At 47.1% G+C, this 17,563-nt stretch overlaps 1 protein-coding gene across 1 annotated transcript in view; it reads right to left on the minus strand.

Annotated features, from left to right (window-relative positions):
• GALNT14 (polypeptide N-acetylgalactosaminyltransferase 14) overlaps positions 1-16,797 on the minus strand; it is a 187,564-nt gene extending 170,767 nt beyond the window's left edge. The window contains exon 1 of the mRNA XM_006910362.1: positions 16,669-16,797. Within this exon, the coding sequence (XP_006910424.1) occupies positions 16,669-16,797 (129 nt within the window). The remainder of the gene's footprint in view (positions 1-16,668) is intronic.
• Between the last annotated feature and the right edge of the window lie 766 nt (positions 16,798-17,563).

Consider the following 17,563-nt stretch of genomic DNA (forward strand, 5'->3'; position numbering starts at 1 on the left):
TTTGCTAATGGAAATGTGGATTACTACACTGTTTTAAAAGCAATTTTTATATATAGGTTAGACTCCCTTTGATTCAGAATTCCCTCAAAATCTATCCTATAGAAGTGAAAGCATCAACATGTATGAATACGTGTACATAAATATTTACTGCAGTGCTGTGTGTAGTGACAAAGGATAAGAGAGTAGGTAGATACAGATCAAAAGGAAATGGTTGAATAAATAAGTCACTCCCATACTGTAGAATATTATGCAGTCATTAAAAATAATGGGCTAGCTAACCTAAGGATTTCTAGGATCACGATTAAATGAAGAGTAAGATGCAAAGTATATATGATCAACCTCCATCCCTCCTTTTTAAGAATGACCAAAACAGATCTGTAAATATTTATATATGTTTAGGTATTGATTACAGGGTGCACATAGAAAGATAGGAAGTTTACATAACGAAGTTGTTATGCTGATTATCTAAAAGTGGGGGAGGGGTGAGTGGAGGGAGTTAGGGAGAAGATAACCCCAACCCTAAATCAATTAATCAATAAGCAGCAATGAAAAACACAACATAAACAATACCCATTTATGTAAATCACCCATTTTAATGTTCTAAGATTTTTTTTTCAATATATGTCTTGTTTTAAACAAACTAGGATCCTACTATGGACACAACTGTGAATCCCACCTTTTTTTTCAAGTTAACTTTTAAAAATCTTTATCAGGAGTATACGTCCACATCCACTGTGTTAGAGTCTTTCATAGTTTGGAGAGAGGCACAGTGAATCAGCCACACATCTCAGTTAACGCCAGTGAGCCTTTGGGCCTCCTGGTACAGATGAGAAAGGAATCTGCCAGGCCCTGATCCTGATCCAGCCTCCTGATAACATCAGCTGGAATGTCTTCCCTTCTCGATTCCTCCAACTAATGTGCCTGGACTCCGGCCCTGTGGACTCGGATGCCCGGCACACACCTCAGAGGACATGACTAGGTGACTTTTGGCCACGGCCCTGCCAAGGCCTCACTCAAGGGAAAGTAGACAGGCAAGATGACTTCCCCACAGGGCATTTCTCTAAGAGCAGCTACATGAATTAAAGATGAAAATGGGTGGTCAAAAAAAGCCAGCATTAACCTTGGTGAGAAACAGAGCACACACACAGCGATTTATTTCGGCCAGAGGGGTAAGAAAAAGGGAATGCCAAGTTCAAATTTCACTAAATTGCCCCTTCAAGAGCAATAAGCATACTCTGAGCACTTAAATCCCTTAAACTCAAAACACTTACTGAACGAAGTCCCCAGTGAGTAGACTATAATATTCTCACCTAGGGAGATCTGTTTACTTTCAGACACACTCTCAGCAAATGGCTTTATTCTCAAACCCTTCCACAGTCTGGCCAGCTCCTGGTTTCCACTGACTTCTTGTCACTCTTGCTGAGTCCCACCACCTCCCTCACCCCTGCGGCCCACACCACCTCCCTTTCTCTAACCTCCTACAGAATTTACCTCTTATTCTACAGGAAGATATCCTAGATTTGCTACTGTCCCGGATTGTGTTGGTCATGTCCCCTCCACTGCATCATAACACGCTACAGGTGTGGCAGGATATCCATCTATATTTGTTATCCCTGCACCCACTCACTCTCAGCCAGGCCCTGCCCCAACCCTTAACCTCAGCACATAACCAGAGCCAATGCTCTCTTGTTTCCAGGGAGGTGGCATGCCAAGACCTATGATAGAACGAATATGTAGCCCAGAGGGTGATGGAAAAAGACAGTTCCCCCAGCTGGAAAGATGATGGAGGCAGCCAGTCCTGAGACTGGTGGGCTCTCCAGTGGGTAGCACGGTCCCAGAGGAACAACTCTGTGGTACCCCTAGGGAGGTGGGACCCAGAGCACAGGGGCTCCCAGCATCACAAGGAACCTACCAGCTGGGAGCAGCAGAACAATGAGGGCTTCGTCAATGATGTTACTGCTGTGACCACAATGCCTGGAAGATTCGAGGCTCTTCCAATGTTCCTGGGCATTGAGGAAGCCTCCTGCATCCTCGTGAAGCTGTAAGCAGAAGAGGAATCCCCCGCCCCCCAGCCCGGGGGAATGAAAGCTTAGAATGAAACAGACTTCGATAAACAGGAAAACGTGGCACCAATTGTAGATCTCAGTTTGTGAGGTATGATTCACATTAGCTTTTTATAAGCAAGAATTATCCCATCATCTAATGTAGCACTCCTCAAACTTTAATTGCACGGGAACCACCTGGGGGTAGTGAATTGTTAAAATGGGGGTTTTGGATCAGTAGGTGTGGCGAGGGCTGAGTTCCAGCATTTCTAACAAACTTCCAGGTGATGCCAACACCCCTCACCCATGAACTTTGAGAAGCAAAGGTCTAGGGCAGGAGTTAGCGATCTTTTTCTATAAAGGGGCAGCTGAAGTTTTGGCTTTGTAGGCTAGCTCGTCTCCGTCACAACTATTCAGCTCTGCTATTGTAGTGTGAAAGAAGCCACAGACAATGCATAAAGGGATGAGCATGACTGTGTTCCCATAAACCTTTATTTATGGACACTGAAATTTGAATTTCATACAATTTTAATGTGTCACAAGATATATTTCTTTCCAGATTTTTCCAACCATTCAAAAATGTAAAAATCCATTCCTAGCTCACAAGCCATACATAAACAGCAGGAGGGGGGTAGGGAGTCTGGGTTTGGCCCCATGGGTAGATTCTGGCTTAGTGTGCCCAAAACAGTAAAAAACCCACAATAGGCCTCCCTGACTAATTAAAGTCTGTTGCTCAGTCAGCCTATTTTCTATTCTGAAGCTGGTTTTCTTTTCCCGTTATCCTTCCACTAGTGCTATACTTTTCAAACAGCACACACTTTGGGGACAAGTGGATTCCAGCAAATGTACTTCTTCAAAAATCACTGAAATGACTTTAAAAGACTGCCTTAAATCCTTCTTCTTCTAAAAAGAGGCCCTGTGGAATAACAGGTTCCTGTTTTAGTGAAACAGCTTTCAGGATGAGATTAAACTTCAACCACAGTTTTCTGAGCTAATAGAAGAGCGACATGATCAAGGGAAGAAATTCAACCTTGCAGAACCACTCCTAGGAAATTCAAAAGCAATTGTCTCAAACTTTTTATACCACAAACGCAGGTAAAGATTCCCTCCATCCCCTTGGCCTCACATTCCACTTTGACTCAGAAGAGAGAAAAGACTTCTATCCATCTTCAGTCCCTCTTGTGATTAAATAGCCCGCCCAACGACACAGTTCTGTCTTTCTGAGAACAAAGCAATACATCTTAAAGTCTAAGAGAAAGACAGTTCTAGAGACAGAAGTGGCCAGGGGCCAGCAGAGAGTCACTGCTCCACACTCCGGTACTCCCCCAGAACCCCCCACGCCCTGGGCAAGGAGTGCAGAATTCACCCAGCTCAGGTACTTCCTACACTGGGCTTCCTACACCACAATGCCCATATCGGTTTGCTGGATGAACTAATAAGCTTGACACAGTGGCCAGGTATCAGGGAATTTGCCCTCTCTATCGCCACGTGCTAGGTAGACACTCAAAGGAAAAACTCTTTCAAGGAGCTCACCGTCTTTCTCACTTGCCAATGACCCCCGACGGCACCCCAGCATGAACTGCGGCACTGAACATGCCTGTCTTACCTTTGCCACTAATTAGCTTAACAGACTTAGGCAAATTATTGGACATTTATGAACCTCAAGTTCCTCATTGGTAAAATAGGGATCATCAATATGTCATCCAGAGATAATATTCATCAGACATTTTTGACAACCTGGATGGCTCAGGCACCTTTTAATCAGAAAGGTGCCAGCCTTAAACACCCAGTATGACTATACTGGCAAGCACTAGCTAAATCTCAGCCTGACTACCTTGCGGGGTGGTTGTAAAGAATGAATGACCTAACACACATAAAGCACCTAGTATTTCTTCCTGGCACATAACAGTGGCCACAAATTCTCTCTCTGGCACCTCCTGCAGGATACCTGACAGTCGCTTCTACCACGTATCAAGGGCATGGCCAGAGGAGCCCTCTGATTTCTGCCGGCTTCTCTCTCAAGACAACCTAGGGAGCTCCCAAGGGCTCGTCCAGATGGTCCTACCCACAGAGTTCATAGCCCCCCTGAGCAGGAAGACAGCTGGAATCTCATGCTGCTGGGAACACAGTCAACCTACTTTTAGGAAGATGGCTGATTTGGTGGGAAGGAAGGGGAGTTGCAGACACATGAAGCACCCAAATGCCCATCCCACCCTCCTTGAATCCAGGAAAAGAGGGACCTAACATCAAAGTGCCACAAAAAAAAGCAACTAGGTCATTTCTTTGGCAATTAACTCCAGTACCAATTTCACTGGGAAAACCCTATGATCCCTTACCAGGAACTCCAACCCCAGGCCACAGACCGGACCGGTACCAGTCTATGGCCTGTTAGGAACCAGGCCGCACAGCAGGAGGTATGTGGCAGGCAAGGAGCAAAGCTTCCTCTGTATTTGCGGCCACTCCCCAGCGCTAGCATCACCACCTCAGCTCCACCTCGGATCATCATAGGAGCACTGGTGCCAAAAAGGTTGGGTACCACTTAACAAAGGCTCTGTGCCAATGGGAAAGACCTGGATGCTGCTCTGGAATAGTCCTGACTTCTTCCTTAAGAATTACCTTTTCACATAGGGCTGACATGTGGCACTCAACACATATCAGCTCCCTCAACCCCTTTTGAGACTAGAAAGAAACAAGAAAATTGATTACAGCTCAATAAACAAATATGCTTAGTATGACTGAGGAAAATGGGAAGTCTTGGCACAGAAAAAGAAGAAAATTGCACATTATAAAAAGGAATATGCATTAAAAAGTAGAAAATACCATAAATGCAGCTTATTTATGGTTAATAGCAGGTATTTGTTTTTAGTGCTAATAATCTAATTAGCAGTCAATCCAATGCTTCCTTTATCATCAGCTGATCCATAATTACTGCTCCATGCTGAGTATTTCCCCGGCACATGATAGCTTTCAACTCCTCAGCACAAACAACTAAATAATTGGTGCTATTATGCTAGATGCAAGACTATTCCTCTCGGAAGGGTGATGTGGGGAGTGTTTACCATCCACTATAGCCTCTGCATTTTCTGCATCTGTTGATCAATTCCTCACTGTTCCCTCTTTAATCAGGCTTGAGGTACGCCTAAAGCACCTTAACATTCCCCAGAATATGATACCATGGAGACTTCCTTTTTTAAAGTGTAACCCTGGGACCAGAAACACTCCTAGTCATCTGTAGGAGGGAAGTATTCATAAGGGATGTCAAATGCTGAAAGCCCAATATATTTCTCTTTGAAAATGAAGTAAAGTTTTCTCTTTGACTATCGTTTTAAAATGACTTGTCCTGGAAGAGATAGCCTCTGATATAAAACTACTTCATTCAACAGCTTCTCATCTAAACAAGTGTGTGCAATTCTGGAAAGCAGAACACAGGCAGGCTTTAAAGGCTGGTTGCTCAAGGAAAAATATATTCAAGTCACCACTTTCAAGAGACCAGATTCAATGTGACTGTGAGGGGAGAGAAGGAAGCGTAGGATGAGCATGGTGAAGTGGAAAGAGGGTGGCTCTGGAGCCAGACATATCTGGTTTGGAACCCAGCTGTTCCATGTATAAGTGGCATGACCTTGGGAAAGTCACTTAACTTCCCTGAGCCTTGATGTTCCTCATCTGAAAAATGAAGTGAAGAATGCCTACTGCCCAGAGTTGTTATGAAGACTAGATGACTGACATACACGGGAAGCACCTGGCACTTACTAGGGGCTCAGGTTGTTGGTTCTCTGCTTTTTTTTTTCCCCAGATGCCAAAAAAAACAATAATATTAATAATAGAAGCTGGTTTTCCACAAGCCAGTAACTTACGCCATATAAATCCATTCTTTGCAATTAAGTCTCCACCTTTTACCTATAAGCATAGAGTTCAGCCCAGATTCACTGTGGGGCAGCGATACCAGCTGAAGTCCTACTTAAGGTTCCCACTGTTCTGAAGGCCTTCTCACTGGCCCCATCTTCCTATGATCCAGCAACTACCAGTTAACACTCAGCACCATATTTGTACTTTGGTTGGCTGGCGCCTATACCACACCAGTTGTTAAGTGTCTCCCTGTCTATAAAAGGGAATAAGATTTGGGAAATTGGAAAGACTTATCGGGACCTTTCTCCAAAGACTCTCTTACTCAGGAAACAGAAACCAGTGGCTATCAAAAGAATGAAAACTGCTACATTAACCCCAAATGAGATACTAAAACCTGGAGTCAGAAGCCACACTCAGTTCAGATTTTCTCCTCTTGAAGTTTTCATTAAAGTGGAATATGCAAACAGGAAAAGAGCACGCCTTCGATGAATTTTTGCAGAGTGAACACACCCAAGTAACCAGCACCAGATGAAAAAACTGAACAGTACCAGTTCCCCCCAAATGCTCCTTGCCCCCTTCTGTCACGAAACCCGCCCCACCCCCGACCAGGGATCACCACAGACCTGACTTCTAACACCATAGCTTACTTTTGCCTATTGTCATATGTTACACAAATGGAATCCCACAGCCCTCGGGCTAAATCTGGCCTACCACCTGTTTTAGAACACCATGCAAACTAAGAATGGGTTTTACATTTATAAATATTTGAAAATAACACCAAAAGAAGAATGGGACTTCATGAGACATGAAAAATATATGAAATTCAAATTTCAATGTACATAAATAAAGCTTCATTGGAACACATCCCCTCCTGTTCGTTTACACACATCTTTCACTCTACAACAGCAGAGCTGACTGCTTACAACAGAAACTGTATAACCTAGAAACCCAAAAATACTTACTATCTGGCCCTTTACTGAAAAAGTTTGCCGACTCCAATTTGAGTACATGATAGTCACTGAAATACGTGTGCACTTCAGTTGGATTTACAGCAAGGAATGAGTTGCAAAATCATAGGTATATACATATGTTCAGCTTTAGTAGACCCTGCCAAGAAGTTTTCCAAAAAAAATATGCTCAGTTTTAAGAGAAAAGCTAAAACCTGGAGCAGAAACCAAAATCTTATTTAACAATGAACAGGGAGGACTATAGGGAGTTGATCTGATCCAGAATTGAGCATATGATTAGGAAACCATCGGGGCCTCCAAGCGGAAAAGAAAAACATCAAAGTCATCTAGATTTATATTTCTTTCGTTCTTACTCCATGCACTCTCTTTTTTGTGGGGGGATGGGGGAGAGGTATTATAAAACATTTATTCATAATTAATTAAAACAAATAAACCCTGCTTCCACAAATCTTGAAATTTTGTTATTTGGATAAATCCTAATTGGTTTAACAATCACAGTCCTCTCGATACTAACAGACTGGTGCCCATCAGTACACCCTCATCCTTGTACAAGCAACAGTTTCAAACATCATGCATAACTTGGATGAGCACCCATAACATGGCAATCACGTGACTCGATCCTCTCATCACACATCCTCTTTAAAGTCCCCTTTACTGTTGCCATGCTCAGTAGACGTGGACAAGTCACATTTCTGCTGGGGATCTTGCAGTAGAGACTGACTCATTCAGGCCACTAACAAAACCATCCCCACGGGCCCTCTGGTAATTCACCTGAAATGCAGACAAAATGTCCAGGAAGACATTGGCAGCCTCTCGATTTTATGCTTTCCTAAGTCTAAACATATAACATGAGCAGCAACTACATCACTCGGCCCCAACCTCCAAAGCAGCCCCAGAGCCGCTGGGCCCTGAACTGGCAGAACAGGCAGTCCATCAACACAGACCGGACTGAACTGAGCAGTCATCATGGGCCTTCAAGGCTCAACAGCAGGACCCAGGCAGAGCGCCCTCTGCTGTCGAGACGAGAGGATCTCAGGCGATGCTTCGTATCTTCTACAGGCACTTCCTGGGAGACATTTCTCCCCACACACATCCGCCTTGCATTTCAAATAGGCTGTATTAAGTTCTCTCAAATGACATTTTTAGAGGGGAGCTGCTCCTGATTCTTTAAGGATCACATTCATCACGAAAGGGATTCCAATCAACAGTTTCTGTGTTAATTGCACAATCCTGTTGACTTCTGAGTTGAGCAGCGTGGTGAATGACAGCCAGTCTCATTTCCTGCTATCATACTCCAGCCGGCAGGCGGGATGTGGCTGGTCAGCTCAGGCTCACCAAATAAGGACAGAGCCAGTGCACACCACAGGACCGGGGGTGGGGGGGGGGGGGGGGGACCCTCTCTCCACTTCTCCTGCAACCCCGAGTCTGCCACTCTAACCCAGCATCATCCCACAGCAGAAGGCAGTGTCCTGTGGAACGGTTCTCTAATGCCCGCGGGTGGGTTAAGCTTGGCCTGTCCTGAAAGAACACCTAAAGGCCACCTGGTCCCCCAGTCCCCCCACCCCGAGACAGATTCTATATTTCCTTTAATCTGCTTCTCAGTTCCCTTCTCAGAAAAGCAGTGTTGGTGTTTAATCAGAGGTAGGGAGTCATTTCTCAGCAAAAGCACTAAATTTCTGTCCATATGAAAATATACATATAATACATACATAGATAAAAGAGGTTTCACTTTCCCTGGGAAAGGAAGCTAAACAGAAATTGAGCATGGCCATAATACAAACAGCTCGTGCTTTATATTCAAAAGAATAAGTTCAAGGTCACTTGTTAGGTGAGCTTGCCAGTCTCCTCCCCTTATCACCGCCCCTTCGTCACACTTCAGAAAATGAGAACAATAATAATACCCACCTTGCAGGGTTGCAGGAAGGATCAAATAAGGCATTTATGAAGAAAAACACTTTGTAAACTGTAACATATCATACAGACTGGTAGAGGAAAGAAGCTACCTCTTATCTTCCTGTTCCTCATTCACTTTTAATCAGTCAAGTCTTTCAGGCCTGTTCCTCTCCTGATGAAGACCACAGCCCACCATAAAGACTATAGTCAATTCAGCACCCAGCTGGCAGCCATCAACTGGTCATCTATTAACAGCTAATTATCTGGGTGGCTTAATTAATCCATGGGCCACGTGGTCTGATCTCCCTACGATCCTAGAAAACAATGAGCCTGAAACACAGGCGCCAGCTAATTTTTCAATGGCCATCAAGGAATTTGGCGTCCATTATGCTTACATGTTGCAGCTGTGAGTGATGGGCACATAAATATTGATTAGACCAGTCTCTGTGGCTGGGGGTGGGGGCGGGGGGAATAGAGAGAATGAATGATTAGAGTGTTCTCAGAGGAACAAGAGAAGCTACATAAATCTTTAGCCTGGACCATAGAGGGAAAAAAACCTCTTAATTTCTAAATCTTAGTGAGGACAAAGAAAAGGGGCAGTTGCCTCTCTGAAGAAAGCTGGTCAAGATGGGGCAGTCATACCAGTTCTGTTTCCCACTCTCTCCTGGTCTGGAATGAGATGTAAATTGGGTTTAAACAACGGGATCATTAGAAAGGAGGCAGCTGGATGATGTTCTCTTCCTCTTGGCATTCAAATCCAAAGGCAGGAACATGCGAGTGTGTCGCTCTCCCCTGCGTTTCCTTGAAAGATCTCTGTAGTGCTTACAGTTAAGAAGACAAGTGACATGAGGAGAATTTAATTATTTTTTTGAGTGCCTAATCTTGTCTCCCGGAAATGTTATGCAGAAGAGACTTTGTACTTGAAAAATCAGCATCGTCCAGGAGGCAGTGGGTCAAATGGCTCCTTAATTCCTACAAAAAGGGCTCCTGATCTAAGGGCAGCTGAGCAGAATGGTTCACGGTGGCCCAGAGAGGCTGCCTTCCACCTTCAGAAAGAACTGCCTCTGAATGCAGAGCAGCAGCAAGACACACTGCTCCTGACCTTGGCTGGAACCTGCTGGGTAGTACTGGGCTCCTGTCCCTCCAGACTTCTTCCTGGAGCTTCTGACCACCTGCCCTGGGGCTCTCTGCTCTAGACCCCAGTAGCTTGTCAGGAGATGTGAAAATGGGAAGGAGGAAGAATGTGAGGAAGGGAGCGATGGGGAAAAAAAGGCAGGAGGAAAGAGGATTCCTTCGGTGGCACATACATTTATCACACCACAGAGATCTCTTCCTCTCTCTCCCTATCAGCTCCTACTGTTCATTAGGTCCTGTGATGGCAGCAGCTGCTGCCAAATGCAAAGACTGCTGCCCCAGAAGGTCGTATCAGGCCATTTATTCTGAAATACCAAAATACCAGAGCCAGCAAATTTCAGGAGCTTCTGCAGAATTCCCCAGGGTACCAGTGTGCGCGTGCGTGTGTGTGTGTTTGTGTTAAGTAACCCAAAGGAGTTCTTTCTTAATCAGCTCCACATCTGAGGACTCAGAGACTGATTTATTCTTTGGTTAATCTAGCATTTCTGGTAAAATAATTAAAAGATAAGTAATAGACACAGAGTATCTGTGGTATAATTATTTATAGCCACGAGGTCTCACTTCAGAGTTATTCACAAGCAACCCGAAACGACTCAGACTACTGGCAAAGCAAGTGGGAGACAAGCAGAGCTGTATCATGCTGCTCCCACTTCGCAGCTGAGAAGACTGAGCCCGGAAAAAGGATCTGTGCGGTCCCTGGCACTGCCAATGCCAGAAAGAGACGCCTGGGCCACCGCGTGTGTAAGACAACCCAGAAGGAGAAAGCACACTCGATGGGAGCTACGAAGAGACGGTTAAACTCCTCACCTCTTGACTAGTGAAGAACCTCTTGAGGTTCACGCGAGGAGGAAGGCTGACCACCCAGCTCAGGATCACAGCACGCAAGTGGGACGAGTCAGCCGCCGCCAGCTGTAGAGGGCACAGGACACAGCCAGACTCACTTCTCCAAGCAGATGGTGGGTCTATAATGCTGGTCTCTGGGGTGGGATGTGCAGAAGCCATGGCAGGATTCACAGAGTCCCCTTAAGAGAGGAGCTGGGAATTTATCCCTGCTTTCTAACTGAGATTCTTTTACCCCACAAAAAAAAAATGCATGGGGGACTTTGAGATGCTCTGGAAGAGCGACAAAGCTGTAAACGTCAGAAACTAAACAAGGGCACAGCAACACATTTCTTCAAAATGCGTTCCTGGGTGCCTGGCAATGGATAAGACTGGGAAATTTGAGATGGGAGGTGTGGGAAAGGGTGCAGGCAGCATAGTGTGTGATAGGATAATATGTGAACCAGGCCGTGTGGAAATCCTGGGCCTTAGGCATAAGCCAGTGCAGCCTCATTCTGTCCCTGTTCGGTTTATAAGTGACCTCTGATGAGTGGAAATTAACACTTTAAAATGATACGAACATATGAGCAACCTTGGAAAAGGGGAGTCCCTAGACAGGCTGGGGAGGCTTGTGACAGGAACATTAATTTCTCTTTCCTTCCTGGTTTTGCTCCTTTGTCTTCTCTGATTTGAGCAGGTATCATTCTGTGCCTCCAGGGACATTTGAAACAAGGATTCCTGGTCTTTGTTTCCAAAAGCACCAGACTACTTAGGGGAACAAGGGTTTAGGGAGGGAGAGAGAGCTCTCCACACTGACTCAAAGATTCCCTTAAAACAGATCCAAGAGTCCCAGGGCCCCGCCATGGGAATCTGGGGAGAGTGCTGGCTGGGAAAGCGATCTGGGACATGGGTACAACCCAGGGCTGCCGAAAATAACCCAGGGCAAAGAAATTCCCACCAGCTTGAAAGGTGGTGGGGACGAGGGTAAGCTCAGGGTTGTTTAAAAAAAAAAAAAACAGCTTGTTGATCTCTAGAAAGCAAAGGCATGCTATTTCTTGAATATCCAAAGTTCTAATCTTGTGCTTTCATATTTCCCAGCCTCTCACAGCCACTGCTACTGGGCCACCAGGAAACACCATCCCCCCGCCTGCTTCAGGAACCTGCTAGAGGGAGAAACAGCACAGCACCCAGCTCAGACACCAGCTCACACCACAGCCAACGAAAGGATAAACATTCTTCTGATAATGGGCTACTTTCGAGAGTAAAAATTCCCTGGACAGAGTCCAACATGCATGCACTGAGCATCAGTAGATTAATAGGGTCTCTCTCTAAAATTCATGATTTTTTTAATGGGAGAAATTATCTACTGAATGAGAAATAAAATAACAGTGTCATATACTTAAGGCATTTGTGGTATGCATATTACAAAAAGACAAGCTCTTTTCTAATAGTGTTTGCTATATTTCTAGTACAGCACAGATACATTTACATGGGCCCAAGGCACTTTGTTCAAAGTCTTTATATTTCCAATACTTTCCTTAAAAAGTACCCCTAGACCTCAAATTCCTTGGCTTTTATTAAACCCTAAGCCCCTGGACTGAATTTAGTTTCTAGGAAATAGGAGACAGATTGCAGGGGTTTTGTTTGTTTATTTGTTTGTTTAGTTCTTTCATTTATCGTATAGTTCTCTGAATGGCCCACAAATAAATGATGAGGGAGAAAAGAAATGAAAACATATTTCAGGTACTCTTTAGTGGTACCATATTTATGGCTAAAATACAGTTTGAATTAAGACACCAAACTTGTTACAAGATTTTCAATTAGAAATTAGAGCTTTACTGAATTGGGGGTGGGGCACCAGGTAAAGGACTAGAATCAACATTAAAAAGTCAAACTTAAAGAAATCTTTACTTGCACTATTAATAGAACCAGCCCTTCCTGAAACTAAGAAAAACAAAACAAAACAAAACAAAACAAAATCATTTTAACCAGGAGTGCAGCGTGCCTTCTCCACATCACCTGGATTGTGACTAGACATGGGTTTTATTTTATTATCAGGCTGGCTTTGGAGATCCCATCACGAGGTGAATGAAGATGTTTCCTAACACTGTGAGGAAAGGAGAATAAGGCCTGGGAGCCCAGAACTGGAACCTATAGTGGACCCCAGTGAAGGCAATTTGCTGCACAGAGTAAAAAGTTGGGAGGTCTCTGGCCCAGAGTTCCTCACCACAGCCCTCTCCTGTCTCCAATCCTTCCACCATTCTGAACTTTTCTAAATATTTTTAAGGGAAGGGAGCCCACTTGCTTTGGAAAATAAGCGGACCCCCCACCCCACACACACCACAGCAGGAAGAAGCATAGGCAGGATGAAAACTTCCCCGAGGCTTCAACATGTCCAATGCAAGATGTCTCTGCATGGCTATGCACAGGCACTTCCTAGGAAAACCTGGGATACCCAACTTATTCAAAAACTGAGGTTTTTTTCCTCTACAATAGACAAATGTCCCAGGAAAAGTCCAAATTCCTAGTGTTGAGGAAATAATCTCTGCCCTGGCAAATGGTTTCTAAACCAAAGGTGCTACAACTGCCTACAACCTTTGGGTACAACCTCCCATGGGACTCTCCCCACCAGGGTGCACTGTGTCCAGTAAGAGGAGCCTCCCCTGCCCCAGATGGCCACTTCCAAGGGCAGAGCAGTAGTTCCCTGAGATGGTTCTCCCACAAATCACACCAACTCCCCTGGGGCTCTCCAAAGACGAGTGTCTAGGGATGGGCCATGGAAGCACTAGAAAGTGGGTTGGGGAACCCACGCTGTAAACATCCCTAACCTCACCCCGTCACCCATAAGTGCAGACCCAGGGCATCCACACAGCACAGCAGCACGGGAGGAGCATGTGGATGAGCAGTTCCCAGAATGATCTCACTCCATTCTTGTCCCTAACACTGCCATTTAATAACAACCTTGTTCTCATGGCCAATTGTATAACTTCATTACTCAAAAGTATTATCTGCCTTATGTGGTGGTTGTAGAGATTAAATGAGCTAAGAGATGTGAAATGGAGTTTGTAAATTTGAAAAATACTATACAAGTGCTAGCTATTGTCATGTCACATGAGTGCACACTCTCACACAAGCTTGGTCTACCAGGAACTCAAGAAAAATGAAATCATGCAGGCATATTTGCATGGAGCCAACAACAACAACAAAATCAACATTTAATATTCTTTATCTGGCTCCCAAATGCCATCCATCATTATGCTGCTTCAGACTCACATGGAGACTTGTGAAGATGCTGATTCTAGGACCTTCTTCCAAACCCACAGAATCACCGTCTCTGCAATTAACCCCAAAATGTGTACAGTAAACAAGCTCTCCAGGTGATTCTAACATGCAGGCAGGTTTGGGAACCAACTGTACTCCTTTTACAGGACATGCAAATTTCCTATACTACAGACTGGTCATGGGAATAAAATTGTTCTGGTGCTAAGATGGGATCTGTCTTTGCCTCTCCACCTCTCTTCTCAGATACATATACGCTAAGATATAGAGGGGTGCTGTCCACCAAACACATCTACGAATACACACGACACATATACGTAGACTCAGAGAATCACCCACACAGGTGAAAAACAGGAAGGAGAAATATACTAACAAAAAAAAAGCACCTAATAATAAATGATGTCAAGATTTTAAAAGTCTATGGAATATGTGGTTATAAAGGATACAGAAAGGGGGGGGGAATTTGATGTTAAGACAAAGAGCAAGTGGTTGAAACTAGAAGCCCCCCTCTTCCGTAGTGCTATGTCTGAACTTCTGATGTTAGACCACTCCTGAAACCCCGCCCCACTAGTCATTTGTTGGTAATTCTGCCTCGACCAGGACCTTGTGAGAGTCCCCACACACAAAGGGCAGGGGCACAGGGTACTCATCACAGCAGCCCCCACACCCAGCACAGAGGCCGGCATATAGCTGCGTTCGTTACACAGGTGCATGTTCAGCGCACGCCAGGAAAAGAGAAAAGTAAGGAAGAGGGACGAAGTGCACGAAGAAGGAAACATCTCTTGTCCCAGATCCCTGGTGGAAACTAAGACTAAGGAAGCTTCAGGTAATGAGGTTCAGTGCAAAACAGAGAGTTCGTGTCCCCGCGGGCATCATTAACTACACCACAAGAAGCAGAACCACTCAAGGCAAAAGGGGAAAAGCTCTCCATCTCTATGGGTAGATCTGAGGTGAGTGACAAAATTAATCCTGCACTCTAAAGGCTGTTCGAAGTTGCCAGTCTGACCTCGTCACCTCCCTGCTTAGCACCTCCCCAAGGCCCTCTAGCACCCACAAGGTCCTGCCCAACATGACCCTTATACACCTCCTCAGCTTCATCCCTGATGTCTGCCACCTGCTCCAATTATGTCAAACTCACACAACGTGCTGTGTCATTCCTCTGAGCCTGTTTGGTGCAGTTAACCTCTACCTGCAATGCCCTTCCTACCTACCGGCAAACCTACTGTTCATCCTCAACACAGTTAAGTCCTCCTCCTCCAGGAAGTCCCCAGGCTCCCACAACACCTAGTGCATTGAGACGCTTTTGACCCTCAGCACATTGTATGGTCCTGATCCATTGATGAGCAAATCCTCCATCCCAGAGAGTAAGTTCTACATCTCTGTACCCATAGCACCTAGCACAGTAACTGGCGCAGAGCCGACCATCAAAAAAAAAAAAAAAATGCTTGTGAAATTTAACCAAGCATCAGCGAGATTCCAAAACTTAAGTGCCAGAAGTTAAAGGGGGATGTGAGAGGCACCTGGATACAGTGGAAATATCCTGCATATCCAAGGTCTGAGTTCAAATCAGTAGTGACCTAAGGCAAGGTACTTAAAGACTGAACCTGTTTCCTAACCTATGAAATAAAGATAATACCACCCAACTCATACAACTACCTATGAAGAAGCACCCACTAGGTTACCTGGCACACAGTGAGTCCTCTGCACTGTACTTACTGGGGAGACTCCTCTCTCCCTCTCCCCCTTGTTTTCCGTCTCCTGCTTTGGACCTTAAGCTCCCCCAAGGGCTTTCTCCCAGCCCCTGGAGGACTGCTCTGGACCCAGTTCATAAATGTTGCCTGGCTGGTCAGGGAACCCCGAGGCCTCCTTCTGTATCCCACGGCCAGGTCTATGGAAGAGAAGGAGACTGAGGCAAGGAGGCTCTGAATTAGAGGTAAGAGCCTGTAGGGAGAACATTCTGGCTCCACTCAGAGGAACCAACTGGGCAGGAGTTGGAAAATCACTTGGATTCTCATTTCCCCAACTCCCCACCAATAACAAGGCGTGTGTTTTTACAGACTCTTTAGTGGTGTTCAGGGCACATTCAATTTCCAATGCAGCTGAAGGGCTCGGGGACAATTATAAATCAGGGGTAACGACAGGACGGATGGGCGCCACCAGCAGCCGCCCAGGAAGGCTGCAGGGCGCTCGCCGGAGATGCACACGCGCGCCGCGAACCCCGGGCCTCCCGCCTCCCATGGTCGGGCCTGGAAGCTAAGGGAAGGAAGGAGGTCAGCGCAGCCGCCAGACTTCTCGCGGGCGCCGGCACCGGCCGGCCCTGCCAACCGACCCAACCACCAGCGACTCTCTCGAGGAGTCCACAGACCGCCACCCTCTGGCTGGCTGGTCCGCAGCGCCCCCTCAGCTCCGGGACCCCGGCGCGCTGCCCAAGTTGAGAGCCTCGCTCTGCCCGCGAGCGCGCGCCCACCACCCACACCCATTCCCACTTACACTGCGAGTCCGGAGATGCCCCAAAGCTTTTTTAAATCCAGAAATATCTCACTATAGCCGCATCCAGCGCCCGGTTACCTGCTCGCAGCACTCAGACTCCCGCCCTGGCTTCCCCGGAGCCTGCAAACACCTCGCGCGAGCTGCGCGCCCTCCGCCAACCCTCTGCCCCGCGCGCGGCGCGCCGCCAAACCCGCTACCTTGGGGGTCTGTACTTCGGGTCCCGTCGACACCTCCAACTTCTTCTTGGCTACCCAGAAGAACAGCAGCACGGTGATCCAGAGCACCCCAAAGATCGGCAGCACCAGGCGGCGAGACAAGCGCGGCATGGTCCCCTTTGCCTTCTCTTCTCCGCGGAACTACGCACCTGGGGCACCCCCTGGCGGTCAGGGTCGGCGGGGCAGGAGTCCCGGAGAGCGTCTTGCTCCGGGGTGCACTAGCCCGTGATAGCGGTGCAGGGGCGGCGGGATCCTGCAAGGCGCCCCGCCCACTTCGGAAAGAAGCGAGCAGGGGTGGGGGCGCAGGGCGCCCCCAGGCGCGGCAGGGAAACGCCGAGGGGGCAGCCAAGCTGGACGCCTGCTCCAGCCAGGGAGGCGCGGTGGCAGCGGAGATGCTTCCCGCGCCGCCACCGCCTCTCCAGTAGCTGCCGCGAGGGAAACTGACTCGAGCTGTGGGAAGGGAGGAATCCGAGGCTGTGCCCGGCACCCCGGGAAGAACAGAAGGGAGGAAGGGGAGGAGGGAGCGAAGGGGGAGGGCGTGCACGACAGACAAACCGACTCGGAGGGAGCGCGGGCGGGAGCGAGAGGGCTCTGAGAGGGGGCGCTACCGTCGCCCGCCGACCGAGGCGCGCGGTACTGTTCTGGGGCCGCCCGCGCCGAGCCCTGGGCGCAGCTCTGGGACTATTCTGGGGAGGGGTGAGGAGGGGCGGAAACGGTGCATCCGCGAAGCATCCACCGCTAGCTCCATGTTGGGACCCAAGGCGCAGCCCGCGCCTAGCGGGCCTGTGCCTGGGAGGACTTTCCCGCTCACCGCAGGGGCTGCACGTGGCGCTCACACCCCAGTACCGCCCTCAATGCATCTCCCCCTCGCCCCCCC

This window comes from Pteropus alecto, unplaced genomic scaffold (assembly GCF_000325575.1).
Source record: "Pteropus alecto unplaced genomic scaffold, ASM32557v1 scaffold61, whole genome shotgun sequence".
NCBI lineage: Eukaryota > Metazoa > Chordata > Mammalia > Chiroptera > Pteropodidae > Pteropus > Pteropus alecto.